General features: G+C 40.7%; 1 protein-coding gene across 1 annotated transcript; it reads left to right on the top strand.

The window, feature by feature from the left end:
- The first annotated feature begins 7 nt into the window (after positions 1-7).
- LOC125890959 (NADPH oxidase activator 1-like) lies at positions 8-27,909 on the top strand. Its single transcript, XM_049579901.1, has 16 exons — positions 8-133; positions 959-1,133; positions 1,264-1,346; positions 3,534-3,642; positions 6,400-6,534; positions 9,812-9,919; positions 10,024-10,083; positions 10,172-10,209; positions 10,341-10,479; positions 12,906-12,974; positions 13,355-13,439; positions 18,478-18,584; positions 22,572-22,732; positions 23,493-23,601; positions 27,079-27,202; positions 27,370-27,909. The coding sequence occupies exons 2-16, from the start codon at positions 960-962 to the stop codon at positions 27,474-27,476; spliced, it is 1,608 nt and encodes a 535-aa protein (XP_049435858.1). The 5' UTR covers positions 8-133; position 959; the 3' UTR covers positions 27,477-27,909.

Below are 27,909 nucleotides of genomic sequence, written 5' to 3'. Positions count from 1 at the left end.
GGGAGGAGACTCTTGAGGAGGCCTGTTTCACTCACTCTTATTTCCCTGTTTGCAGAGTGAGGACTGGAAGGGCAGCAGGCACTGAGCTGGACACTGACTGAACTCTCACTGGCCTTTTGTTCAGGAGCAAAAGGTAAGCAGTGTGACTGTGGAGGATGTGTTAAGTTACTCTGATAGACTACGCAGCTTGTATAAACTGAGCTGAACAGGTGCAGATAGGCACTGGGAAGATACAAGGAAGTATTCCAGGAAAATTGTGCAGAACGTTACTAATTAACATCAGCTCAGTTTCTCTATAGGTTTGTATTGTTACAATGTATCTATAATCTAACATTTAGTTTTCCCTACACATGTGTCTGTCAGTCTGATTTGGTGTCTATCACATTTAGTAACATTTCCAGCAAACTCAGTAATCTGCATATATAACCACTGAGCCTATGTTGATCAATCTTTAAACAATTATGCTTAAGAAAGCCCTTAAGAGCCAACATTTACATAGAAAAATACGACAACTGTCACAAAATTTAATGAGGTTTGCAAAACATATGTAATTTACATTTTTAATGGTAATTTTATTTGTGTAAAATCTTTCTATTTCCTTATCCAATTGCCAGCTTATCTATTATTACTGTCACTTCAATTAGTAGCCCAGGTTACTCTTTGCTTAAAGCACTGAACTTAATGGGTCCATAACTGGAGCAGTCTTTAATTCGTTTATTCGTATGAATAATACTTGTTTAAAAATAAAAAAAGAACCGCTTGGCAACCAGACCAGGCACCTGATTGAGACAGGCCTTTATTTGTCAAAATGAGTAAACACACTGGGCTAGTAGAGGGGACTGGGCGTTTAACTGGGACTAGGTTTTTAAGTGAAGTTTTATGGCAATTACATGAAAATTTATGAATAATGAGAAATGTTTTTTCTGTATGCTGTGCTTTTATTTTCCTCCATGTCCAGAATGCTTTACACTGAGCTACTGCGGTTATGGGATGAGGCGGTGCAGGCAGCAGATGCCAAGGACTGGGAGGGAGCTCTGTCCAAACTGGAGCAGATCAGTGAACCCAATTCTCGCATTATGTTCAACACTGCCTCAGCTCACCTGGTCCTGGGACAGCTGGACCTGGCCCTGCAGGTCTGTGTGTTGTCTGTATTGTTAGATAATTGTTGGAGGGAGACACTGAAATTTCTGTCAATACTCCATTTTGTTACATTATTATAACTTCCATGACAAAGCTTTGCATTTTCCCCTCTCTGATGTCCAGGCCTTAGACCTCACCATTGCCAAGGATGAACGTCTTGCTGTTGGTTTCTTCCAGAGAGCAGCAGTGATGATGCAGATCAACAGGTGGGAGACAGCACCCTGTCCCAAATACTGACTTAGAGTCTATACTGCATTAAAGACAGACTAAGTAATTTTTGAAACCACTGTGACACCTTGTTTTAGAATGTCACACATAATGCTGATCAACTTACTCAAGAGAAGCTTGGAATATAAAGGGAAATCAGTCTGCTATCACCCTGCCATCGTAACTGCTGTTTACTAAAAGGTGCATCGTTGTGGTCACATGAAATTATATTGTTGCCTCCTTATTGTGATGTAATTCCAACTCAGTCTCACACCCAAGTGGTCGAAAACCAGCACTTGGTCAGTGACTTACAGCTTTGGACACAAATAAAAAAGCCAATCTTTCATTTCAGAATGATGAGCAGCCGGTCGCTGTTTATGTTTAATGGCGACTGGTGGCATCAGGGGGAAATGCAGCGGGACAGTCCGAGAAAGGCGGACAGGAGGGGTGGTGGATGGGTCCTGCAACCACCGACTTTCATTCAAGAGACTGGCATTTGCCTCCCGTGTGACTGTAAAGCCAAACCCTATTTTTTTGTCCTAAACCCAACCATGTGCATGTGTCAGCAATACATAACCACATGTGTTTGTTGCTGAAGGAAAAAAATGTCAATTCTCAGTGTTTTACTGACATAGACAACACATGTGACAGGCTTAAATTGACACGGCGTCCCAGAACATCAACGACCAACGCACCCAGGGTACCTTGCATGCCATATCTCGAGGTGTGACGAGGTTGGAGTGAGAATGTGTTAGTAATTCCTGTTAAAACAGGGAAGTGATGGATCAGGCTGTCAGCTACAGTTTGATTTGATAAGACGGCAGACAGGAGGGGTTGTTGGTAATGTACTGATGACTTGATTGGTTGGACTTTGTAGTTAGACCATCGAGGTATTGACAAATGGTTTGAAATTTTAGGAAATAGGCTTATTTGACTTCTTGGTGAGAGTAAGATGAGTGATCTCATATCTGCACTGTAAATGTGAGAGCCACCAGTTGGTTAGCTTAACTTGGCATAACGACTGGAAACATGTTCTGCCCAACAGCAACTCCAAAGCTCCCTAATTAACATGTAGGCCTAATATCTAAGCAGCAACCTCTGGGCCTGAAAAATGAAGCCAATTTAAGTGCCAAAAACTGTAGTTCCTCTAACGACCACTTGAGGCTGGCTCCAAGAGCAAGTCAGTCCCCATAGACCCCCATTTTAAAATGCCCAACTTAACAGCAGAAAAAAAACATGTACAGTCTGGTACAAAAAAACTAAAGAGTCAAACATTCAGTTTTTCCAGTAAGTACATTTTGCTTTACTAATAAGCCTGTTTTGTTTTTGTTTGTTTTTTTGCTAGTGAAAATTAGCATTAGCATTATCACTGTTAACCATAGCTGTAAATGCACCATGATGACCAAGGGGTTGGGGTTGGCTCCATCCTCTCATCCAAATGTAGTCACTTCCAGCTCCAAAAATCCAAGATGGCACCAGCCAAAATGACTTACATTGTAAAAGAGACATCTGTAAATCAGTGGATAAATTTATTTTGAGTGTCACAACCCCCACAAAATGAATTGTTTTCCAACTAGGATTTGATCCATTCAGAAGTCTAGAAGAGATTTAATCATTTTTTCCCCATTCAAGTTTGTGTAGGGCTAAACCGGAACCTAGCTGATCTGACCTTAAATCCAGGTCATTTTATAGCCAGGAAGTTGAACTTTTGGCTTCATGTGTCACTGAGCAACTTTTCAAGGAATGAACAGGGCCCACCCTTCAACGTCCTATCCATTTTTTGAATATATCGATGTCTAAAACAGGAGTCCACAAACCAATAGGGGACATCATGGTGGCTATGACTATTACTTTATACAGTCTATATTAATATCTCATTTGTTTGATCCATAAAAAACAAAGTGTAAATAAATGTCACATTGTGGTTTTATCTGTGATTATGTGCTGGAATGTTGTTTTGGCTGGGCACTCTCACTTTCTGGAGAGTTTTCATCACTTTGAGGTTGCCAGGCAACCAGTGTAGACTGCATGACGAACAAAAAGTCTGACCCCTAACACCCCACAAAGTACGTTTTTTGTAGAAAGCTTTTCTTGTTTATTTTTGAAAATGTGCTGTTTTTTTAATCCCTTCCTGTCCAACTCTGAGTTTGTCTGTTTGCCTGTTTGTGCGTCGCTTGTCTCTCCAGGCTGGAAGAGGCTCTGTCAGACTGTATCTGGGCACAGAAGCATATGAGAGGAAACATGGTCATTGACTACAGACAGCTGGGACTGCGATTCAAACTCTACAGCTGGCAGGTCTGACATTCAGCCTCACACACACATACACACTGCACTATACACCTGCATTCACACAGGGAAGCGTCAGCCTCCAGCATGTTTCCTCTGACACAATACAATGAAATAAAAAGAAAATCCAATCCCATGAGTTCTGTCTGTGCTGAGGAATGAAAACGGAACAAACTGTGCTTTGTCATCACTTCCATTGTGCAGTTCAAACGTCGCATACACCTGGAAGCTAACAAAGCCTCATTGATGGAGGCTGGAGAAGAGGTTACACAACTTCACATATTTCTCACAGTACGGATAAGACATGCTCAAGCTTCCCACAGATAATGCACCTGTGCTCAGTAGCAGCTAAACTATGGCTTAGTCCAGCTAATGTGCTTACAACCAGGCTAATGTGACTATCAGTGTGAGAAATCATATCACATTATCAGACACACTCAGCATCATCTATCTGCGATACAATGGAAATGATAGCCCAAAGTTTATGTAAACTACATGACAGCTCCACTGGTTGTCAAGGAAATCTGATGAACTCAATTGAATCTGGAGCAACATTCTGATGGGAATCCACACTATCATGCATGATGATGGTAATGATGATTATAATGATGGGGCACAAAGGTAAAACAATGGTTTGTAGATTGAATAAAGGTTCATGTGATTGGTGGTAAATGGCAGCCAAGTTTTCAGAAGAAAATGTTACATACAAGGAAATGTTACATATGTATGTTTCGTAGTATCTAAAGTGACATAGTAGGCTATCTATGCATAGTATATAGGCTGACTTGGCCTGTTTGGGTACCAAACATTTATGATTTGTAGTGACCAGTTGCTGCCTTTCCAGCAGGGACAGTGCCATGAAAGCAGTAGTGGCACATTTTCTATTGCACATAACATTGTTGAAAGTTTACAGCTTCAAACTAGAGACCTTGGGCATTCAGAGGATGGATGACTCTCAAAGGTATATTGACAATAAAGGGGTTCCTGAGCAGTTTCCAGAGCAGAAGTGCTCTCTATCCGATCGCCAAAAAATCCAGTTCTTACAGAAATCTCCAAATGTCAAAAGCTTTTGATACCAAATCACAGCATGTTTTTTCTATTATGTTCCTAAAGGTCTTTGCGTATTCATGTGGTATTTTGGAGGGATTTTTGACAAATTTTCTCAATTCTCCAGTGATAAAAAATTGTAAAATTTAGCACACAATCTGTGTAACATCATGTACATCCAAGAATGAACTCGCTAGGATTGTGACAATGGCAAGTAAAATAGTTGGCAAGCCACAAAAGCCCTTGACCCAACTCTTTATAGAAAGGACGAGGAAGAAAGTGAGGCGTGCCTTGGCAGATAGCTCCCACCCTCTCTTTAGCCAGTTTGAGAACTTGAGCTCTGTGAGGCGCTACAGAGTCTGTCTGGAAACTAAAAATGTATTTAAGAAGTCCTTCATCCCAAGAACCATTAGTATCATTAACTCAATAAAGCAACTGATGAGTGTTAAACCACAGCTGGACAATGAGCTGATTTAACGTGATTAGGTGTTTTGTAATGACTTTAAATGCTTGTGTGACTGACTAACTCACTATTTGTCTGCTTTTAACAATGTCGTCTTTTGTGTTTGGTGAGGTTAAGACAAATGTCCACCTATGGTGGACATTCTATTCTATTCTATTCTATTCTATTCTATTCTATTCTATTCTATTCTATTGTACTCTAAAAATGGTATCAACCCCAAAATTGCTACAACAACTTAGGATGTTAGAATGGTCGTCATATACTCTGTACTATATGGTCTAAGCCCCTGTACAAACTTTTAAAGTTTAAATAGACATCAAACCAAACACAATGCTTGTTATAGATTCATGACGTGCAAAAACTTGACACACAGTGCTGAGCTGCATCTCAAATTAATCTCCAAGTTCCTTGCTTTCAGATGATATACCACTTCAATGGGGCATTTAGTGTTTTCCTTCTATCTCCCACTAAAGATCCCCCTGTTCCCTCTAAAAACAAAAAATGGTCTATTGTGGGTCTCAGAGGGTTAAATATTCATGCTCATAATGTTCAAATACCCTAAATTAACACAAACCACGTATATTTTGGAACATATCAGATATTGGCGTTCAGTCATTATTATTTGAATGATCAGTTAAGAGCTCTGTAGCTGAGACACATTCTTCCTCAGTAGAGTGACAGACTCTCAGTTGCTGGCATGTCTCCATCAGTGACAGAGCAGTTATTGTTTCGCTGCCATCACAGGAGAGCAATTCCACAGAAGAGGAATGACAGTTAACGACTGAACAAACTGAACCGGAGCACTTAGTAAATATATACATAAAGAATCCAGACACCAAAGTTTGACAGTTTCCTTGACACAATAAAAAGGATAAAGATAAATAATGCACTGTGCTACATTTCTCTATGTTGTTCTTCAAGGTGGAAAAACTTGTGAAATTGGCGCTGGTCTCTGGCTATTTAAATCACAGACCCAACAGAAGCATCTCATGCACAGACATGTCACCTTGGTGAATACTTGAATAATGATGCTGCTTTTTAGCCTTTGTAGTTTCGTCCTCCAGTGTCTTAAAGCTTCAGTGCGTGGGAAGGGTTTGTACCAAATCCAGAGAGTTTGGAAAGACAGAAACGTTTGTTGTCATTGAATCACTGCTACTGGCCCCTGCACAGTTTGTTGTGTTAAATGATGCAAAGATATCAGCAAAGATAACATGAATATTTATGCTATGGTTCTGAAATTGTGATGTGTCCCCTAGGTATTATATAATGCAGCAGCTGTGTACTGTCGGATGGGCCAGTGGGAGCGGGCCAGGGAGGTCCTGCTGTCAGCCTCCCAGGAGAGAGGAGGAGGGCGAGGGGGACAATTAGAGGCAGCTATGGACAGTGTCCTGGTGAGTGTCCCAACTTTCACAACAGACTGCAGAGATCATGACACAGACTTTGGTGATAAATTTCCAAAGTCAACTGCTCCTGCATTATTTAACATAAGCATGTTTGTTGTTTGCATTTCTGCCATTGCCATACTTGATGTCCTAACAAAGATAGAAAGATGAGAATGATTCTCCAAAGTTGTGCCCATCCTCACTGTGCTTTAAAGACACAATGAAATGGAAACTTGAACTTCCTGTGAACAGTGAATCATTGGCTGTGCTCCATTTGGCCATGCTTGTGTGCCACTCACCAGGCACCTAGAAGCGAGAGCAGTGAAACCCATTTATCTTAAGTGCAGGTGGTAAATGCTGCAGCAGGTATGTATGATGTATGATACACTTATTGAACTACAAAGGTAAATATTAGGAAGGGCCAAATTATGAAACTGTTAAACCAATGTCTGTTGAGCCAGGATCACTGCTGCCAAACTTTAATTTCATCTGGAACTGGCCAAACTATATCCTGTATTGGCTGGTGGCTTAGTGGAGTGGGTCATCCATTTATTGCAGGATTGTTGGCAAGACTCCATCTCTCCACATGCTGAGTGTCCTTAAAGGTACAGTTGGTACATGCAAATTAAGTGGTGCGAGGTTGAAAAATCTGAACTTCAGCGACCAATTCACGCCATGATAGCCAAGCTTTCATTTCCTGAGTATAAAGCCAAGGACCTACCATTCATTCATCGATTAGGTGTTTTCAGACTTATACGACCTGAGGTATTCACAAGTATGAAGTGAGTTAACATAAAATATTCTAGTGTTTAAACTTGTGTGAGTAACGCAATGCGAAAATTCGCATTGCGTTTGCTGTGAACACCACTCATGGCAATCTCCCCGGCTGAGCTCCCCGGCTGAGCTGTAACCTTGCTGTGAACACCACTCATGGCAATCTCCCCGGCTGAGCTGTAACCTAGCTCAGTGGCGCTAGGTGAGCTTGCAGTAGATGCATGCAGTGATATGGTCGGCATGTGTACTTTGGTGAGAGAAAATAGCTCAGCTGGGGGGGGGTGCCATTAATGTTTACATTGCTGTCACAAGTATGGGTCTCTCATCCATGACTACATGCATGCTTCTTCCTGTGCAGAGATATGGTTGACAGGTATATAATGAGAAGAGAGGGTAGACATCTTTACAGCTGATATCTCCAACACTCTGCAGCTCACACCAAAACAATCTAGACTAATAAATAGCACTACGGGTCAGAGGAAAATTAGGCACTCTCTTTAAGCATGCTTTTATATACTTTAAAGCAGTGGTTGTCAAACATTCTTGATTGATGTGTACCCCTTTGAAATATTTTTTCAGCTGAGTACCCAACGCGTTCTCATCCCAATTTGTCAAATAGCACCGCTTTGTTAGTGGACCTAAATGCAGTAAAAATTTACACTCACTGAAAATATGACATGCTAGGTACCCTTCTGTCACAGTTTTGGACGTTCACAGACAGCTTCTCAACTGACACCTGTTACATGCATTGTGTCCTTTCAAAATACACTTCCATTTTCACAGGAAAAGTACAGTTTCTGCCCGTTACATGCATACAGTCTTTTATAAAAAAAGAGAAGAAAAAAAAAACTACTTGAAAGACACTTCCTTTTTAAGTTTATTTCTTTACGCTTAGACAACAAAACATCATGGCTTGGCATAAAATAAGTATGGTTCTTACCAACTAACGTCACATACGTATGTCAATACTGTAGCATGCTTTGCATACTATACTAGCACTCTTTGTTGATATTTGGTTTCACACAGGAAGCGAAGAGCAGAGTTTGTCTGACCCATCCACCTCCCCTCCCACCTGCCCTATAGGCACTTTCTTGCTCTTTATACTATAGTGCCACCGACCAGTGTGTTTCATAACACCAGGTGCCTGTAGGTGTCAGTATTTCCATGGACATCCACTGACAAAACAGTGGAATTTGAAAAGTTCAATTGTTGCGTAGGTATCTTATGCCGAGATCACTGACAAAGTGATGGTATTTAATGAGTTGGGAGTGAGAGCGGGCTGGAGTACCACCTGTCCAGTGTAAAACATTTTTGGTAGAAACGCACAGTGAACAAACATAAACATGACTGTGACTGCGTTTTTTGCAGTTCTCCAAAGTACTGCTAGGGGTACCCATATACACCCATTTGAGAAACACTGTTTAAAGAAGTCCTATTCTTCTGCCATCTCTATCAGAACAATCAGCTTTCTTCTTGTGAGATGGCTTTTTTCTGACTTTTATTTATTTAGGGAGGTTTCACTGAGAGCCCAGCTCTCATGTGGAATGTCCTGACCACTACAGTCTGACCTGCTCCATTGGTGCAGTGGGGGTTGGTGATAATGAATGAGGGGCACTGCTGTTTCACTTTCCCCCAGCCAGATTTAAAGGAGATAAAACTGGTCTCGCTCTAGCCTTAAGGTCACTACTACCAACCGTAGAATGATATCTCACTGCCCTAACACCCACTCCAATAACCTGTTTCAATATAATTGCATCATAGGAAGTAGAGGAGCCATTTCATTGTGTCTTTAAGTGATAACTTAAGGTCAGTATTTTGTAGATCTTCATGTTAAAGGCTAAGGCTATAGTTATACTGATAAAACTGTTAAACAACTGTCTCACAAAGCAATACAGATCATTTAGGTCAGAGCTGACTCTAAAAGTCCCTAGCTGAAAATGAAATGTATTGCTCCTCTTGTGGCTTTTTTCTAAATATCTTTAAAATTTGGGCGACACGGAGGTGCAGTGTTTCGAATTGTTGCCTCACAGCAAGAAGGTTCCTGGTTTGAAAGTGGGAGGGTGGGTTCGAACCCAGGGTGAGAGAGCCCTTCTGTGTGGAGTCTGCATGCTCTCTGTATGTCAGTGTGGATTTTCTCCGGGTACTCCGGCTTCCTCCCACAGTCCAAAAACATGCAGGTTAGAGTTAGGGTTAGGGTTAGGCTCTACATCGGCTGTAGGTGTGAATGTGAGTGTGAATGGGTGTCTGTCTCTATGTGTCAGGTCTGTGATAGTCTAGCGACTTGTTCAGGGTGTAACCCACCTCTCGCCCAATGTCAGCTGGGAGATGCTCTGGCCACCCCATGACCCCCAACAGGATAAACAGTTACAGAAAATGAGTGAATGAATGAATTCTTAAAATTCTCTACTAAAAATAATGATCTTATAACTCTAAAAATTAAAGCCACATGTGAAACAGTTCAAACAGTTTATATGTGCGCACAGTCATCATCTTTATATCTCTTGAACAACAGAGGGGAGAGGTCCTGGCCCCTCTCCAGGTGCCCGAGAACGTGGTGTTTCGTCCCAGTAAACAAGATGTGGAGCAGCTGAAGCAAAGAGACTTCCTGGGCAAAGCAAAGGTAGAGTGTCCTCATGGGGAATGCTGTGTCATAAGTGTATGGTAAGATGCTCAAATACCAAAACGTTGCAGAACAATAGTAAAATTAAGATGCTCTGCTTGCAGGTGATTTCCTCCATGATTCCTAATGATGATTTTGGAGGCTTTGAACCTCTGAGGATGCAAGTAAGAACAACCACAGTGTCAGTATGATTAAATATATTGTCAGTAATCCCATTTGCTTACTTTGCTAACATCACTCTCTTCACCACAGAAACCTGGTTTCTATGAGCCCAAGATGGATGGAGCTCAGTGAGTATTACCAGGCACACAGGAATACTATTAACCAGAGCCGGTGATAAGCTAATACTACTAATGAACAACACATTACAGTAAACATTTTGTAGATGTATGACTGATTTTGTCCTTTCACCACCTGTAAGGGAGTCTCGATACATGCGCTTGCGGACTCCATACATGGCTCGAGGCGAGGGACAGCTGACTGTGCCAGGTGGGGCAATGGTGTTCTTATTTGGCGATGAGGACAGGGATGGGATGGCAACTGTCATATATGATGGACAGGTGAGGAGATAGAGAATCTATAATCATCCAAGGTACAAATCTTATAGACTGATTTAAGAGTTGTATTTGTTTTTTTTTTGTATGTCTTGAGAAAAATCATAGTTTCTCTTCTGGATATTATATATAAGATCAGGAGTTTTGAAGCTGCATTAAATTATTTTTTTGGTACAGCAGAACAAGCGGAAAACATTGATGTATAAAGAGAATTTGACACAGCATTGGATGCAGGGCCCTGTTAATTCCTGTGGAAGTTGCTCAGTGGTGCATGAAGCCAAAAAAGTTTAAAGTCTCAGGCATAAAATTACCCAAATTTTCCAAATTGTGGGCTCATAGAGCAAGTGCTCTAGAGACTTTTGCCAGTCGACCTAATGTGTGGTTCAGCCCCCTGCTATCTTGGATGGGGATAAAATGATTTAATCATACGGCTCTTTATGAATTTTGAGTTGTTATTGGACCTAATGCACCAAATCCTGATTGTGAAATGAGTCATTTTGTGGGAATTGTGGCACTGACAAAATGTATCCACTGATTTACAGATGTTGCTTTCACAATGTAGTCTATGAGAAAAAGTCTTTTTAGGCCCAATGGCATGACATGACAGACCCGAATGTCATAATGTCAAATTGGCATCAAAGCCTGACGCTGTTCATTGGCTGAAAACACATTTACATCTTATGACCTTATAAAATGAACATGGTAGCAAACAGTTGCCTATATTGGCTACTATACAGATCCAGCAGACATGGAGCAACATTAGCCTTCGTTTGGAGTCAAGTTTGTGTCCACTTGTTGAATGTGAGTCCAATATTAACTCTTCTTTTAGCCCTGCTTTGGTCTCCACCAAATCTTGGGGGCAATAACTGTATCTTTAGCTGCTTAATGCTCCACTATGTTCACTAGCTAGCTGCTATCAGTGCCTGTCTGCTGTTTGGTGGAGGGGTCTGCAGAATTGGTGGTAATTTGTAATGATGTTTTTAAAGCTTTAAATTCAGTTTAAAATGAAGTTTTCTTTCTTATGTGCTGATCTAGCTACATGAGTCCACAGTTGTTCAGTTGCTAGATTATATTTTATGTGAAATGATGTGTTTGAAGTTGCCCCCCCCACCTCCAAAAAAGAATGTATGAATGCATTAGTGAAACTTGCAGATTCTCTGTGAGTTCTGCATTTAACAAAAAGATCAAATCACCAAATCACCTCCAAAAGAAAATTTTGACTGACCACCAAAAAAAAAACCCCAAACAAAAAGAAAAAACAAGATTTTTTTTTTCATTTGTAATTACTTTTAATTAATTTTAATTAACAATGGAATTATTAGGTCATATTTAATATACATTTTATGCTAAGGGTGTACCCGGATGTGTATACATTATCTAGATTTGCATAGATAATGCTGATTTAGAAATCAGTACCATTAACTGGTACATAAACTGATACAGATAGCAGCTTTGTGTTATACCCCTACCTGCTCAACACCGAATAGTGAAGCATTTAGGAGCCACAGAGTCAGACACTTCCCTCAGGAGTTGGTAGAGACCAAACCAGAGTATGAACAGAGTGAATATTGAACTAAGGACCCTGACACACTAAGCCAACGGTCGACTGTCAGTCAACATCAGGACTTTGAAGAGCGTTCGTTCCTCGAGTCATCTGTTTTAACAATTTAACGAATTCAATCAATGTCTGAGCTGGTTGAGCCCTGTTGAGAGAAACCACTCTGATTGGCAGTTCAGCTCAGTGCATGAGAATAGAAGCAAGGAAAGTAAAATCAAGAGGGCGTGCGATCAAAATAACTTGTTATATTAGGTAAGGTTTTTCTTTTAGCCTTTGGGCTCTTTAGCAGAAATGGTTTTGTAATTGTTTGTTATTGTTCACTAGTGCAGAGTAAACATACTTTTTTCTTTGAACATTAAGTTGTGTTTTTAATGTGCTGACTGGCTCATCAGCGTCTTGAATCCATCTTGTCAGTCTTCTGGTTTTCCTTTCTGAATGATGACTACAGACTACCTGCTGCTAGGGAGAGTTATTTCCCCTTACTTGGGTGCAGATTGTATGTGCCAGTTTGTTGTTAGCCGTAGTCTCTGCGGTGTGTTCAAATGCAACTTTTTAGCCAAGACACAGGCGACATGAGGTGACGCAACAGTTGGCTTACGTCACCACTTTTTGTTTGATGTCAGTTTGTTGTGTCTAAACCTTTACATTTCCCAGGTGGTCCAGGTGACTCCAAACGAATGAATGTTTTGCTAACAAATTTGACATATCAACCTTTAAGGTGATGGTATATGAATGTTGTGTTCACAACTTGTTTCTGCTGGCCCCCCCCAAAAAACACCAACGACACAATACTAAGACCCTGTTGGCTGGTGACAAAGCTGGTTGTTTTGTCTTTTATATTTCACTGTCTGATGTTCAATCCTTTACTTTTCAGAGAGGACTTCTGCCAGTGTCCCTGCTTGAGCCTGCAGATGTCAAGACGTCCAAAGGCAAAAAGGAGAATGTAATGTATTGTAATGTAGTGTTATAATGTTGGCCAATATATTTCAGGGTCATCTTGAGAGGAAACACACACTGGGCGTCAGCTTAGAGCTTTAATGGTGGCACTTCAGAGACAAAATTAGACTCATACTGAGCAGAGCTTTATCTCTGCTGCACCCCCCGAGACCAGCCAGCAAAACTGCTGTGTCAGGAAAAACACATGAAAAGGTTTTTAAAATGCCTGCTACAGTTAAGCCACTGAGCTGGAACAGTTACCATATTACTGTACTCCTTTCAACAAAAGATAAGTTTCCTGCTGGGAGATAATACTACAGGTTTTTTTCACCATTAGAAAAACAAAATGCTGTTTCACTGACCTTCTTGTCTCATCTTCTTCCACAGAGAGTTCCCAGTGGGATACCTCTCCCACCGGGACTCAAGCCACCCACTCGGCCACAGGCCCAGCCCAGCCCTGCTCCTTCTCGAGGTAAGAAAAAAAGAAAAAATTAATCACACTCCTCCCAGTCCTCCTACTTTACTTTCTCTAAAATCCTCCTGCCTCAAAAGAAGAAGAACTCTTGACCTTCTTTCCTCTGATCTGCTCCAGTAAGCACTTCTCTAGTATAGCACATCATTCCAGGGTCAGGGCAATATTTTTTATGCATGTGTACTCCCTGGCATCTTCACTAGATAGTTGGTTATGATTTTTTAGTGGTGATACTTTCATTTCTGTCTGACATTTTGACAACTACTGGACAGATTGACATTGCATTTGCTAGCTTTATTTTATGGGTCACAAATTTCTTTGGACACTTCCTGGAAAAAGCTCATCATGTAGTTTGGTTAGAACTAACATATTGTTTGTTGACTTTACAAACTTTATTCCTCATTTGTGCTGATTGTTTGCTGACATGGGACTGTTCAGCTAACCTGCTGTGCACTGACTTAAAGACTCTTTGGGTCAGTGGTTGTAAAGTAGGTGGTGTGCAGGTTGTCCTTATGTCTGTCTATCCTCCCATTCTTGTGAACAAAATATTTCAAAAACTTTTCAAATTTGGCACAAACATTCATCTGAACTCAGAAATTAACTGATGACTGGTGGTCAAAGGTCAAGATCACTGTGACTTTGTCTGTCTCATTCTTGTAAATGCGATATCTCAAGAACACCTTGTGGGAATTTTTCCGAATTTGGCACAAATGTTCATTTGGACTCAATGATGAGCTGATAACATTTTGGTAGTCAAAAGTTGAGGTCAATGTGCCCTTGAAGCTGTCTCGTTCTTGTGAATGCAGTATCTCAAGAATACCTAATTTCTTTAAATTTGGTACAAACATCCATTTTGGTTAAAGTGATTATAATTTGCTGGTCAAAGATCAAGGTCACTGTGACACCGTCCATTGTATTCTCATGGACACTAATCCCAAGAACACCTTGAGGGAATTTCTTAAATTTTGACTCAAACGTCATGGGCTTGACAATGAACCAATTAGAATTTGGTGGTCAAACACCAAGGTCACTGCGACCATGCGTCTGACTAATTCTCGTATCGTCAAGAAGGCGTTGAGGGAGTCTCCTTACATTTCGCACAAACATCCACTTGGACTCAAGAACATATCTGACATATCTGAGTAGCAGATATGATGGTATGATCAACATGGGAGACATTTGGTCAGATACTGATTTGGTGACACAAATCACCAGTTCAGTTCGGGGGGCATTCATGCTTTCACAGACATGGATGTAAACTGTAAGTGTAACTTGACTGTTTCACAGACGCATAAAACAAAGTTTCATCACACAAAAAGCAAGGTGACATATAGCAGGTTACATATTTATCCACAGTATGTTTTCAAGTCCAAAGGCACATTCCACCAATATTCAGGTTAGGTTAACTGGCGTCTCTGAAACTGCCCACAGGTCTGAGTGGGAGCATAATTGTTGTCTGTCTCTATGACTGGCTAGCCTGTGATTGCCTGGCAATCTGTCAAGGGTGTACCCTGCATCTTGCCCAGTGTCAGCTGTGATCGGCTTCACCCCCATTATGACCCTCAAAGGATGGTTTCAGGTTATTTTGTCCCCCATCACTGAGATTGAATTTGAATTAGGAGAGGGTCTATTAATGTCCACTACAAATTCACAGCAAGCAAAAACAGTTTCAATGTATATGCAAGTGAGTATTGTTTGAAGACAGATTTGAAAAAACATGAACCTATCCTCCTGTTAAAGCTGCTCAGCTCTGATCAAAACATTGACTGTGTAACGTGGACACAGACACAGTAATGTCTGTCATCAGTTTGTGGACTGCCATTTTGAAGCCTTAAGCTTGGCCATCTTTGATTTGGGGGCCAGAAGTGACCATATTTGGTTGAGAGGGTGGAGCTAACCCTAAAGTTAGCTGTTAGCTTGATTAGCATGGTGCATTTTATTAACTGTAATAATGCTAATGCTAATTTTTGCTAGGCAAAACAGGTTTAAAACCATTAAAACCAAATGTACTTACTGGAAAAGCAGTGAACCGAAATAGAGACAGCTACCTAGCCTATACTCAGTGAATCTGGGGTGACACCATAGTTATGTTATCTAACTGTTGTCCATGTGGTAGCAACTTGTCAACAGACAGCACCCAACTGTCACTCAAAGCAGCCACGCCCTCCAAGACACATAACTTTAAAGGGATAGTTCGACATTTTGGCAAATTCGCCTATTGCCGTAATCCCTACAGTCATATGAGTAGGTACATTACCTTTAATTGTCAGTGCGTGCTGTTCTGAGATCGGTGGGGCAGAGCTGCCCACTGAAATGGAGGTGAATGGTACAGGTCCCTCTCTCCCTCAAAACTAATCAAATACATCATCAAATGACTCCAAACCACTCTTGTGGACAACTTGTAGCTTACACATTCACCATGCTATGAAATAATAATGTAATATTACGAGACAGAGTTGTTTTGAAGCCAAATGCAGAGCCGGAACTACATTCCAGACATACAGTACTTGCTGGGTGGAGTGATTTCAAACAGCGTATGTTTAGTGCAGTTACTCCCGTCATCAAAACAAGTTTGTTGAGAAGAAGCCAGAATATACAGAGGAAGAGTTACAGGTTTTGGAAGAAGAGAGAGCAAGAAGAGACGCTGAGGCTGACGAACAACCAGGGGCTGAGGGGAGACCCAGAGCCGGTGGTGTAAATGTGGGGCTTACTGGCCACTTTATTAGGTACACCTGTGCAATATAAATATAGAGTGCACCTCAAAATAATCACCAGAACACAGGGAGAACATGCTAACTCCACACTCATAAATCACCACAACTCCTGAAGGAACAACAACATAAAATGTTCCCTAGCAGTCTGTTTATTCCCAACAATGAGAAGTAATGCCAGTCACTTCACTATATGCTCTGGGCAAGCACTTATCCATAACATAACCACAACATTTGCATTTTAGCCTTATTTACCATTCTTGGAGTGTAGGCTAATGTTACTCAGCATGGAGGTAACGTTACAGCAGAGAGATTGCTGAGCAAAATACACAACGATCACTGACCACGTCTGCTCGTTATGTGATACGCCGACAGATGGTATGACAGTATCTTTCAAGAAAAGCGTTTGAACCATTCCTGAGCTTCTGCGCTCCATCCTTTCAGTGTAGTCCTCCAGTAAAAAATGGCAAGAGCACACAAACATTTTCCGGACCATTTCCACAGGCGTGTGGGGGTCGATGTCCAGCACAAATAGCCATTGTTTCATCCTGTCTGTATTACTGTTTGGAACTATGTGAAACTTCACTTTGCTCCATGTCTTCGGCTTGTTACTGCTACATTTTACAATACATGTGTAAACCATGATTTACAAAAACACTTGTAAACTTTCCTCAAACCTTCTGGTGCGTCCAGCTGACGATACCGCAAATGGCTACAAGCAGTAACTACGACACTGTGTCACAGCTGCGCACTGTGTCACTCCACCCAGTGGTTTACTCAAGAAAGTAGTTCCGAGTATTTGCTCTATGTGTCATAATGTTACTTAATTATTTAATTATACATTATTATTTCATAGTGTAGGGATTGCGCAAGCCATGTGTTGTCCACTAGAACGTTTTGGAGTCATTTGATGGTGTATTTGATTAGTTTTGAGGGAGAGAGGGACCTGTACCGTTCACCTCCATTTCAGTGGGCAGCTCTGCCCCACCGATCTCAGAACAGCACGCACTGACAATTAAAGGTAATGTACCTACTCATATGACTATAGGGATTACGGCAATAGGCGAATTTGCCAAAATGTCGAAATATCCCTTTAAGCCTTAATAACATTTAAATGGGTTTTAATAATACGGGTTTTAAATAAAATTCACCCCCTACACAGGGGTTGTCATGAAATGGGAAATTAGCTATAGATACCAAACCTGTTTTTTGTACCAGGCTGTAAACATGTTTATTTCTGCTGCAAAGTTGGGCATTGTAACATGGGGGTCTTTGGGGATTAACTCACTCTTGGAGTCAGCCTCGAGTAGCCATTCGAGGAACTGCAGTTTTTGGCGCTTCTATGTTGGGTTTAGTTTTCAGCCCCAGAGGTTGCCACTTGAATGAAGCTTCTTTATTAATCCATTTGTTTGTCATATACACACAGGCTGAAATACACACACATGCGCAAACAGGACCTATACATGCATTAAATAGAAAGATGTCAGAGCAAAGGGGCTGCCCATGGACAGGCGCCCTGAGCAGTCAGGGGTCCAAGGGCATCACCCATGGAGGCAAGCCTCTCCAGTTACAAGTCCATGCTCAATATTTGGTCCAGACGGGGACTTGAACCAGTGACCCTCTGGTTCACAACCTAAGCCCTTATGGGCTGAGCTTCTGCTGCCAAGTAGTAAGCCAGGACTCAACTTCTGGCCCGCATGCCAAATCTGGCCACCCATAGGGTGCTGGATGGCCTGCCAACCTTTTTGTAATTCACAATAAAAAAAATTTAAACTGGGACTTATTTTTGTACTTTGAATGTAAATAAGGAGGTAGAGTGCAAAAAGAGCATCAAAATGTAGCTTGTTTATCAAAAAAAGTACCAAGGTAGCATCCTTCCGACTCCCCTCTGACTGAGGGTCTGGGCTAACATCCTCAAATCCTAGAAATGCCCCTGCATACACCTGACATTTGTGGGGCTGCTGCAACAAAATTTGCTTTATTGACACAGATGAATGATGACAGGAAGCACTGAAAGGTTGAAAACAGGTAATTCATTTATTATTGAATAAATTTAATAAAATATCAAATGTATTAACTTGCCCCTCTCCTCCTGTTATTTTGCAAAACTGGCCCCTGGGCAAAGCAGGTATAGGCTTTAAAATCACAGCTGTGCTTGCTGATAAACATTATCATTAAATGAGTGTCAGAAGGAACAATAAAATACAACTATTAAGTGTTTATATTTCCATAATGGGACAGACTCAGGGAACAGCTACCCGTCTAACCTTCCATTAGACTTGTACTGTGTGTGCTCACACTGTACCTGTACTGTGTTTTCCCTGCAGTACGTGTTACCTCAGACACTCCACCACCATCCTACACTACTGCCACCCACGCTCCACTGCCTGCCTCAGAGCCTCCCAAGTACACGGCCAACACAGCCAGTGTCCAGGTAATATCCCCCCTCTGAAAAGCCACATTCGTCTGTGCAGGCTCAAAGGTGAAATCACATCAAAGTTATTTTCTTCGCACACACACACAACACATACACTCTCCTTCGCTTTCTACCTGATCTAAATATAGGAGGACTGAGCCGACTTGAGAAGAAACTGCTTTGTAAGGTTGAACTTAGCAGGGGAATGCTGATGTGTCCCGATTAAGTCACTATGATGCTTAAGGGAGGAAGAGGTAGTCAGCGTTTGGATATAAATATCCTTTTGTGTTTTCTGCATGTCACAGTGACCTGAAAAAAAAAAGAATCCGTAACTAATGGACTTCCTGTTCCACATTTGCCACTAAATAACAGTTTTCCTCTGTCAGGCTCACTGAGGACGATTTCACCGTAAACTGATGAGAATGATGCTTTTTCATATCTTTCAGCTCATAATGAGTGAGCCATGGCAACCTGCGGCTTTTTAAACAAAAGCAGCTTCAGGCGCCTCATTTAATCAATTAGTTTAATCATCATGTATAGAACACATGTACAGGGAGTTAGTCTCTGTGACATGAATGCAGAGGCTTGATGAAGTTTCACAGTGCTGAAAGACTGACTACAAGAGCTTCCACACACATTTTTACTGCTGCTGCTTTATCATACATAGTCACGCTCACTGGTTCTTGAAATATCAACATGAGGCCAAAATTGAGTCATCACTTTGGTTTTGACTAAAAACAATACTGTAGGATCTATAGCTTATTTACTTATGAAGCCTGATGTCACTATGTTTGATGACTGCATCAAGATCTCTAAATTTGCATTTAAGAGAACTATGAAATAAAAATTATATTTATATAGATATTTGCTATTAGTGAATTTGCACATGCTTTCCCATCTTAATGCATTATGATTTCATTTAATTTGATTTAATTTTCAAATAACTCACAAGAATCACAAGAATTCCAATCCACAAGCAAATAATGTGGTGTGTTTATGGTCCTTTGGCCAACTCAACCAATCGCCACAGTAAATGTTGGCATTGTACATTTCTGCAAACCATGAATATGTTACATTTGTATTTTATTATGTAGTGGATATGCTGAAACTTTACATTTCTTCATTCATTCATCTTCTAACCACTTCATCCTCTTGAGGGTCGCGGGGGGCTGGAGCCTATCCCAGCTGACATCGGGCGAGAGGCAGGGTACACCCTGGACAGGTCGCCAGACTATCGCAGGGCTGACACATAGAGACAAACAACCATTCACGCTCACATTCACACCTATGGACAATTTAGAGTTACCAATTAACCTAGCCCCAATCTGCATGTCTTTGGACTGTGGGAGGAAGCCGGAGTGCCCGGAGAGAACCCACGCTGACACGGGGAGAACATGCAAACTCCGCACAGAAGGGCTCCCACGCCCGGGATCGAACCTGCAACCCTCTTGCTGTGAGGCGAGAGTGCTAACCACCACACCACCGTGCAGCCCACTTTACATTTCTTAAATGCTGTAATTAATGTGGGGTCAGGTTTAGGAACAAAAACCACTTGGTTATGATAAGGAAAAGATCATGTTTGGCTTGAAATACTTTTACCATAATACCATAGTTCAGTCTGGACCACTTTAATAAAGAAAACTTTACATCCATTTGCAGTATTATACAGTATTTGGTGGCATGGCTCTGTTCTGGGGTCTCTCTGCCTTTCCTAGGCCTATGCAGAAATCCTCTTCCATACACCTACGTGGAAAGCCTGAGGCAGGGAGAGCAGCAGCAAAGACTCTTCTGGAACAGAACAGAGCAGCATCACTGACAAACAGAAATGACACTGATAAGTCAGACACAACAGAAAAAGGAGGAGCTGGGGTGGAAGTTGCAAAGCAGCTTGCAGAGGAAGCAGCAACAGTAGGCAGGCCAAAGCAGTTTAAATAGGGCGCCCTGAATGAGATTTGCCAATTGATTGCAGAGAAAGGAATCATGTGATCTATCAGCTGACTCCCTTTCATCAATCAGCTGCTCCATCAGTTAATTGGGCTGCTTGAGATCAGCTGATGTAACTCGGATGTGAGTTGGGCTTGACATTGTGTCCTGCCTGCTATGCTATGCTCAGTTTTTGGTGGCGCAGTTCATGGTGGAAATACAGCAATGGGTTGCTAAAAACCACCCATGTTTGGTGACTTAAAAGCTGCTGGAAACACAATAATGACTCACTTAAAAACAACTGCTTTTATTGTTTATTGGTCCCAAACTGCAGTCTACAGTGGTCTGCAGCATCTCACCTAGGTGTCGCGCCATCCACCATCCCCTCTACCTCCCAATAACGAAGTGTTTTTACCTCGCTTTGGAAATGCTGATATGATTTGTATGAAGCGTACAAATGTTAAGTATTGTTTATTGGTTTGCAAAAAGGTTCAATGCCAACATTTTCTTCTGGCAACCAGGCTGGGCTACCATGAGTCCCTAAGGAGTAAAGGTGCAAATGTACAGAGCCCGCCAGCTGTCATAGATGTGGATGTGGAAATTTGCATGTATAGATTAGCAGTTTGTGCGCACAATCTGTAAAATAAAAAAGTTGTGCTCAGGGAAAAATAAGACTTACAATATGGACCTCTGACCTTCAGAAAAAAGGTATGGGTAGGTTTGATACTGTAAAACTTCACTTAAAAGCCTAGTCCCAATTGAACACCTTGTTATATTGATACTGGTTTAAATCAGCAATTTGATTGTATTTCCCATTTTTGTTGACCCCAAATTTTGTGCAAAATGTGTCCCAAATATAAAGCTGTTGATTTCAGTGATTTACACATACATTATTTGTACGTACACTAAAAAATCTTCTGAGTCAGAAAACTGTGCATACACCTCTCAGTACGCAATTTCCTTTCACATCACATCTAAAAAGGTCAGATCTAAAGGTGGATGCAAAATAAAAGAAGAAAAAAAAGAAAAGAACTGCACCCTGACGTCTTTGCTAATTTACACAGTCCATATGTGCAGGTGGTGAACATGTACCAGGTGAGAGGTGAAGATCAGCAGTATCTCCAGTGTACTCTGTGCGTCTGACAGCACACTCATGTTCTCTGCAGCCATTTTACAAACAAAAACTATCTGACAACTAAAATGGTACTTGATGATATTATTGGAAACTGCTGACACAGTGTCCTGCAATTATTTAATGCTGTTTGATGTTATCTTGGATTTCTACAACTGACAACATTAATTTCATCAGTTAGACTGGTCCATGTAGTTGAGGTGAAAATACTGGGTATAAGAAAGCCAGGCTTTCCTGAATCCTGTCACCTGCTTGACATCTTCCAGCAGCATACAGTCCGGCCCCGACCCTCTCCTCTGCGCTCCCGTGGTGGGAATGTGATGGTGAGAGAAAGCGCTAATGCAGTATTTAGTAGAATTTGATTTGAGATTTAAGGTAACATATCTTTTGCAATCAAAGGTGGTTATGGAAAAGTTGTGGCTTACTGGCACAAACACAAATAACACTGCTGCATTTGAATGTTTATGAAGTGGCTGTACAAGAAGCATGTGATATGTGGTGACTTTAAATGCGTGAGAGATCATTATAGGTATAATGATTCCTCTCACCCTTTGCCTTCGCATAGGTTAGAGTTTCCTTGAATTTACGCACATTTCCTGGACACATTTTTCTTTATAAAACCCAACACGGTACACAGTGGTTATAAATGAGGCTCCTGGTGACCAGGCTGGAAATTCTGTTAGCGCCCAAGAACATTTGGGCTGGCCCTGTCAATGTACAATATCCAAAGTAACTTCCAGCACTAACAGTAACTACAACTGGCTCTACAATTTCATAAGCACAAATACTAGAACTAATAGGAAATGTGAAGGCAGGCGTGGTGATACTAATACTAGTACTATACTACATAATAACCATGTAAAAAAGTATTCACACTGACTAGACCAGATCAATATTTTTAAATAAAAGCTGCATTTATCTTTTAACGTGTCTCTGCTCCTTGTTCGTAGGATGATGGTGAAGCTCAGGGAGCAGAGGCGTCCTCTGTGGTGGTGAAAGTCCACTACACGTACACTGTGGCTCTGTCTGTCCCTCTGGACATACCGCACAATGAACTGAAGGAACGCATTGCAAAGAAATTGGGCCAGCCAGCATCTCAGCTGCGCCTCAGGTAACCACAGGCCTGCCAACCCACTTCTGTCTCCTCGAATTTCAACAAGTGATGCTTCATTTCTAAAAATATGCTTTTCTTTGTCCACTACACCCTGTGGGTCCAATATCTGTTCCGGCTAAGAAAGCCTAACATAAAACATAGGACACTGAGGTTGCAGCTCCACAGACACAAGAGGAGTCCATGAAAGCAGCAACAAACAGCAGAAGAGGATTAACACACAGGATTAACACAGTGTCATCATGTGATAAAAACACATCACAAAAACATTACACAATATCTAAGAATTGATAAGAATGATATGTAAGTGTAATGCATTCACATGACAAAAAAAATTCTTGTTTTTCTGAATTTGAGAGATTATTAATTCAGAATTCTGAGAAGAAAATGTCATGGATTAAAAAAATGTCCTGTTTTTCTGAATTAATGAGATTTTAAAAAATCTCATTCATTAGAAATGAGATAATAATAATAGTAGTAGTAATAATAATAATAATAATAATAATAATAATAATAATAGTCTTGTCTTGTTCTCAAGTGAATGCTTTACACTCCTGACAATGGAACCAGTCAGGAGTTGTTAACAACAAATAACATGCATCAGAGTCCTGCTTTAATGCTTGCAATCATCTGTGTCATTCTACAATAAGGTTGTTTTGTTTTCTATTCTCTGTCCCACGTTTGCTCCTGTGATGTAATCTATTTCCCATCTAATCCTCTGCTTCCAATCCCCCTCACCTCTCCCACTCTGTCTCATCAGACATAGGCAGCATGGCTCCCAGGTGCTGATACCTCTGGGTGGGGAGGGGGAGCCAGGCCATACCATGCAAGAGGTAGCTGAGGCTGGCAGAGCCACCCTGTGGTGCCAGGTGAGGGTTTAAACTCACAACGACACACACATCAGGACTTGAAAGCAGAATGCAGTTGCAGGGTTGCAGTTGCCCTCCTGTCAGATTTCTCCCCTACCATTATTAAAGCTGCACTAATCGAAGATTATATACTAACATATGATTAAAGATGGGGCGTCCTGTTAGACAGACGGTTAAGATACTGACAGTAAACGTAGCATCTCCCTGCTTTCAGTTAAAAACTCAATTAAAAAAACCACTTTCTCCCTCTTTATACTGAGGCAGTTGCTCTGATCGTCAAAAAATGCTGCCAGCCAGTGCGTCTCATTCTGGCGCTAAAAGGCGACTTTGTGCGTAGCTATCTGACGTCGAGGGCCGCTGACCAAGCGTCAGTATTTGAGGAGCTGGGACCAGGTTGTATTGAGATGTAAACTATTATTCCCATTTAAATAAAGGCCTATAATGTAACTTTCTCCTTGATCTGGCTGAGAGTCATGAGGAGTGTTTTCTTTTCTGTGACAAGTTTTTTCAACGTTAAGAGTACATAACTTTACTCCCATTAGTGTGTTTATACTGTATATACAGTAAATGATACCAGGACACTCTGCGTTGAAGATGATGACATCATATTTTACTTTAACAAAAAACAAAACAAAAAAAAAGTTAAAATACATACAGTGGCTCATTGAGTTGTTTCATTTATTTATTTATTTTCTATTGATCTAGTGGTATTATAAATGGGCGATGGACACCTGAAAGGATTATATGAATATAAAATTACTTACATAATATGGTATAAAATGCGCACCATACTCACTGTCTCTGTTTACCCATTACAACCAACTGGTGGTTATTATAGCCAATATGGCAGTTTTGAGAATACAGTGGCTCTTAATACAGTAGATATTACTTACTGAATATTATCCCACCAACAGTCATTACCAACTTTATAAGATAAAAGCTTAATGTGGCCTTTAAAGTTAGCTTTTAAGTTCTGCATCACACATTGCCAACTTGTTCTACTTATGGGTGATATGAAACATGTTGACCAACCAACTCAGCCATGTATAAAGGAGCTAAAAAGAGCAGACAGAATAATGCACTGCCACACATCTGATCTTGTACAATACATGCAATAGCATTATCTAGTCTACATTTGTTTTTATGACTTGGAATCGGGAGGTAGAATGAAAACTCTCCAGTTTAGCTGGTGTGTGTCCAGTTTACAGTTTACATTTATTTAGCAGCTCTTTGTTCACTATAGAGAGTGGTTGAAATATTGACTTCTTTGTTGTTTGCCATCAATTTTAATAAGTAACTGTATGCATTGCAGCTGATTAAGGTTTAAGGTTTTTTTTTGTGATTGTAATATAACAGCCCTGTCTCATGGACACAAAATTTTACAGTACATTACATGGTGGCGGGTCCATATGACACATGAATTAAGTAGAAGGAGCGAGAAAGTCTGGTCAGGACGTAAAGGAGGGGTTCCAGTGGGTCAACCAACATGGACTTTCTATCAGGAGACTGCTGTTTGTGTCTCGTGTAAAACCAAAAGTCAACGTAGTTACATGATGTGACTTTATGGACTCAATTATGCAATCTACATTCAGCTTAAGTGGGATTTCTACTTCTGTGCTGAATCGACACTAAAATTTATCCTGGCTTCATTTAGTAGAGGAAATCTCCGTTAGTCACTAGGCTAATTTATACCATGTAAAACACCATAGGCTTGTGCTAATAATGTGAGCATGTTGTATTTGTTTGGAAGACATATTTAGTATTAGACAGTTGTCAGTGAACTTGTCAGTTGTAATGAAGCCGAAGTTTGTAACATAACCTTTGTTTAATATTACTGTTATCACTAGGCTAAATTATATAATGTAAAATGCCATAGGCTTATGCTAATAACATTAGCATCTAGTATTTGTGGGGAAAATGTGTCCCGATAAAGACATTTGCTTTTTCTGTGAATGCTGCGAGTTATAGTGAAGCCGATGTGTGTACTTGTAAATGAAATTGTCACTATTGAGCCATTTTCAGTGTGTGTTTTGGGTGTGTTTTGAATCACCTAGACTTTACAGCACTTCTCAGAAACCCCACTGCCAACTCGTGTTTTGGGGGTGTAACTGCAGAGTGACACAAACACAACACTGCACAAGTATAAAGGCTCACAACAGCATAGGCCATGTGCTTAGGCTACAGCAAAGGTTCTGCATTTAGCTAATCCACCTTTACATCACTTAAAGGTTCAGGGTGTAGATTTTAAAGGACTATATGGGAAGAAATTAACTAGAATATTTAGAACTATGTTTATGATTTTGTTTAGAATCACCTGAAAATAAGAATGGTTGTGTTTTCATTATCTTATAATGAGCCATTTATATCAGATAGAGAGGGGGTCCTCTTCCACAACGTTTGCCTTGTTGTAGTAGTAGTTCTCCTACATGCTTGGCACAAGGCAGAAGTTTCGATGGTTGCAATGCTGCAACCTCACCGCTTGATGCTACTGAAATCAAATCCAAGTACTGTTTTATTCTTTAAACCTAACCCAGTTTTTTCCTTTTCTAAAGCTAACCAAGCTGCAACTGTTTGTAATACATTTTGCATTGCTCTTATTTTTGTTTTTCCGGCCCATAATTTTAACACATTTTGTGCCCACCACTACGTAATGCATTGTTAAGAGGTTGTCCTAGGTCCAGAGGAGGCAAGTGGAGGATTTTTTTTCGAAGTTGTTTTCACTACGCCCAAAGTCACAACATTCAATTCATGATTCCTCCAGGTAACTATGTAATCTACTGCTATGCTGATAAAGCAGACTGCTCAAAACAAGTTAATTAGTGTTGTTTTAAAGCTGCATCCCCGCACTCATTTGGATTCAGTCCATTTCAAAAAGATTAATTTATTAAATGTGGAAAAAAGGGTGGTGCAGATTAAAATGGGCATTGCTCACAAAATAGCTTTTAAAAATGCACCTCCCTACCTTGCTGACCTTTTTAATCCAGTGAGAGCTACACACTCTCACAATACCAGAGGCAGCCAAACAAATTTTGTTCCCTTGAAATTTAAAACTAAGTTAGGGAAAAATACCTTTTCATACACTGCAGCTTGCCTGTGGTGTGATCTTCCCATTTCTTGCAAATTAATCTCAAATGGGAGAAATTTTAAATTCAATCTTAGGAAATGGCTGACTAATTGAAGATTCTGTGCTTTCTGGTTCAATTTTTTAAAGTTTTTTTTTCACATGTTTTTAGGGGGTTGTTTGTTTTAACTATGCCACTCTTGCCTGTCATTGACACAATTGCCAGCTTTTATTGTCATCGCGGACCACAATGGAAATAAGCCTTTGGTCCTTATTGTGTATTTTAATCCTCGACGATTTTTAATTTATGTACACGGAACTGATCCGCAGTTACTCGTGTATGTTTTTTTTAATTATTGTCAAATAAACCTACTTACCTAAAAATCCCCCCTCATTGTGCTGTTATACTACTACAGACAGAAGACCCCCTGGCCAACCGTCCCATCCTCTATCAGATGGTGGCGCTCTATGACTATACTGCTCAGGGCTCAGAGGACCTGGAGTTCAGTGAGGGAGACACGATCGACATCCTAGGCGAAGGTGAGACCCTGCAGGTCATCCTCATACTGAACTGCTCATCAGTGGAATCATAAAAAGTCTTGCTGCTTTGTCTGACACTTTGATTTGAAATGTTCCCACAGTGCTTCATCCTCAGTTCAGATGTGAGTCTCACTGTCTCTTTATGTTTCTCTCTCACACTCTCGTAGTTAATGAGGAGTGGCTGGAGGGACACAGCGCAGGAAATATTGGCATCTTCCCCAGCTGCTTTGCCTACAGGGAGAACGTCAACATCACCCAGAGCTCTGAGTTATAAAGGCAGACGTGTTACTGTGCTGTCATCTCTCACAAACCTAGTAAACCTGAGAATGGTAGCAGTTCACAGCCTCAGAATAAACAAGTAACACCATTAGAGTGTAATCCCTATTGACTTTTCATGCTTTACAAATATTTCCTTTTCATATGGTATTACAGTAATGTTGCTAGGTGTACATTTATGATACCGAGATTGTAATATTAAACCTGCTGTACTTTTCCTGTTTTCAGTATCCTATGGTATCACTGTAATATTCCCACTGTATCCTATAATATTTAAATGATGGTTTACACTGACATTATTGAGCTTACATTTTTATCAAATGTGGCACCAGCAGTATGCTCTTGTAATGTTTATACGCAGTTATAATGGTCCTGGTCTTACTGTGTAAAAGTCACTGATTAAAAATGTTATGCAAAATTTACTGAAATGA

The sequence above is a fragment of the Epinephelus fuscoguttatus genome, linkage group LG6, assembly GCF_011397635.1.
Source record: "Epinephelus fuscoguttatus linkage group LG6, E.fuscoguttatus.final_Chr_v1".
Classification (NCBI taxonomy): domain Eukaryota; kingdom Metazoa; phylum Chordata; class Actinopteri; order Perciformes; family Serranidae; genus Epinephelus; species Epinephelus fuscoguttatus.
Note: the sequence above shows the minus strand (reverse complement) of the source record. Positions and strands in the feature narration are given on the sequence as shown.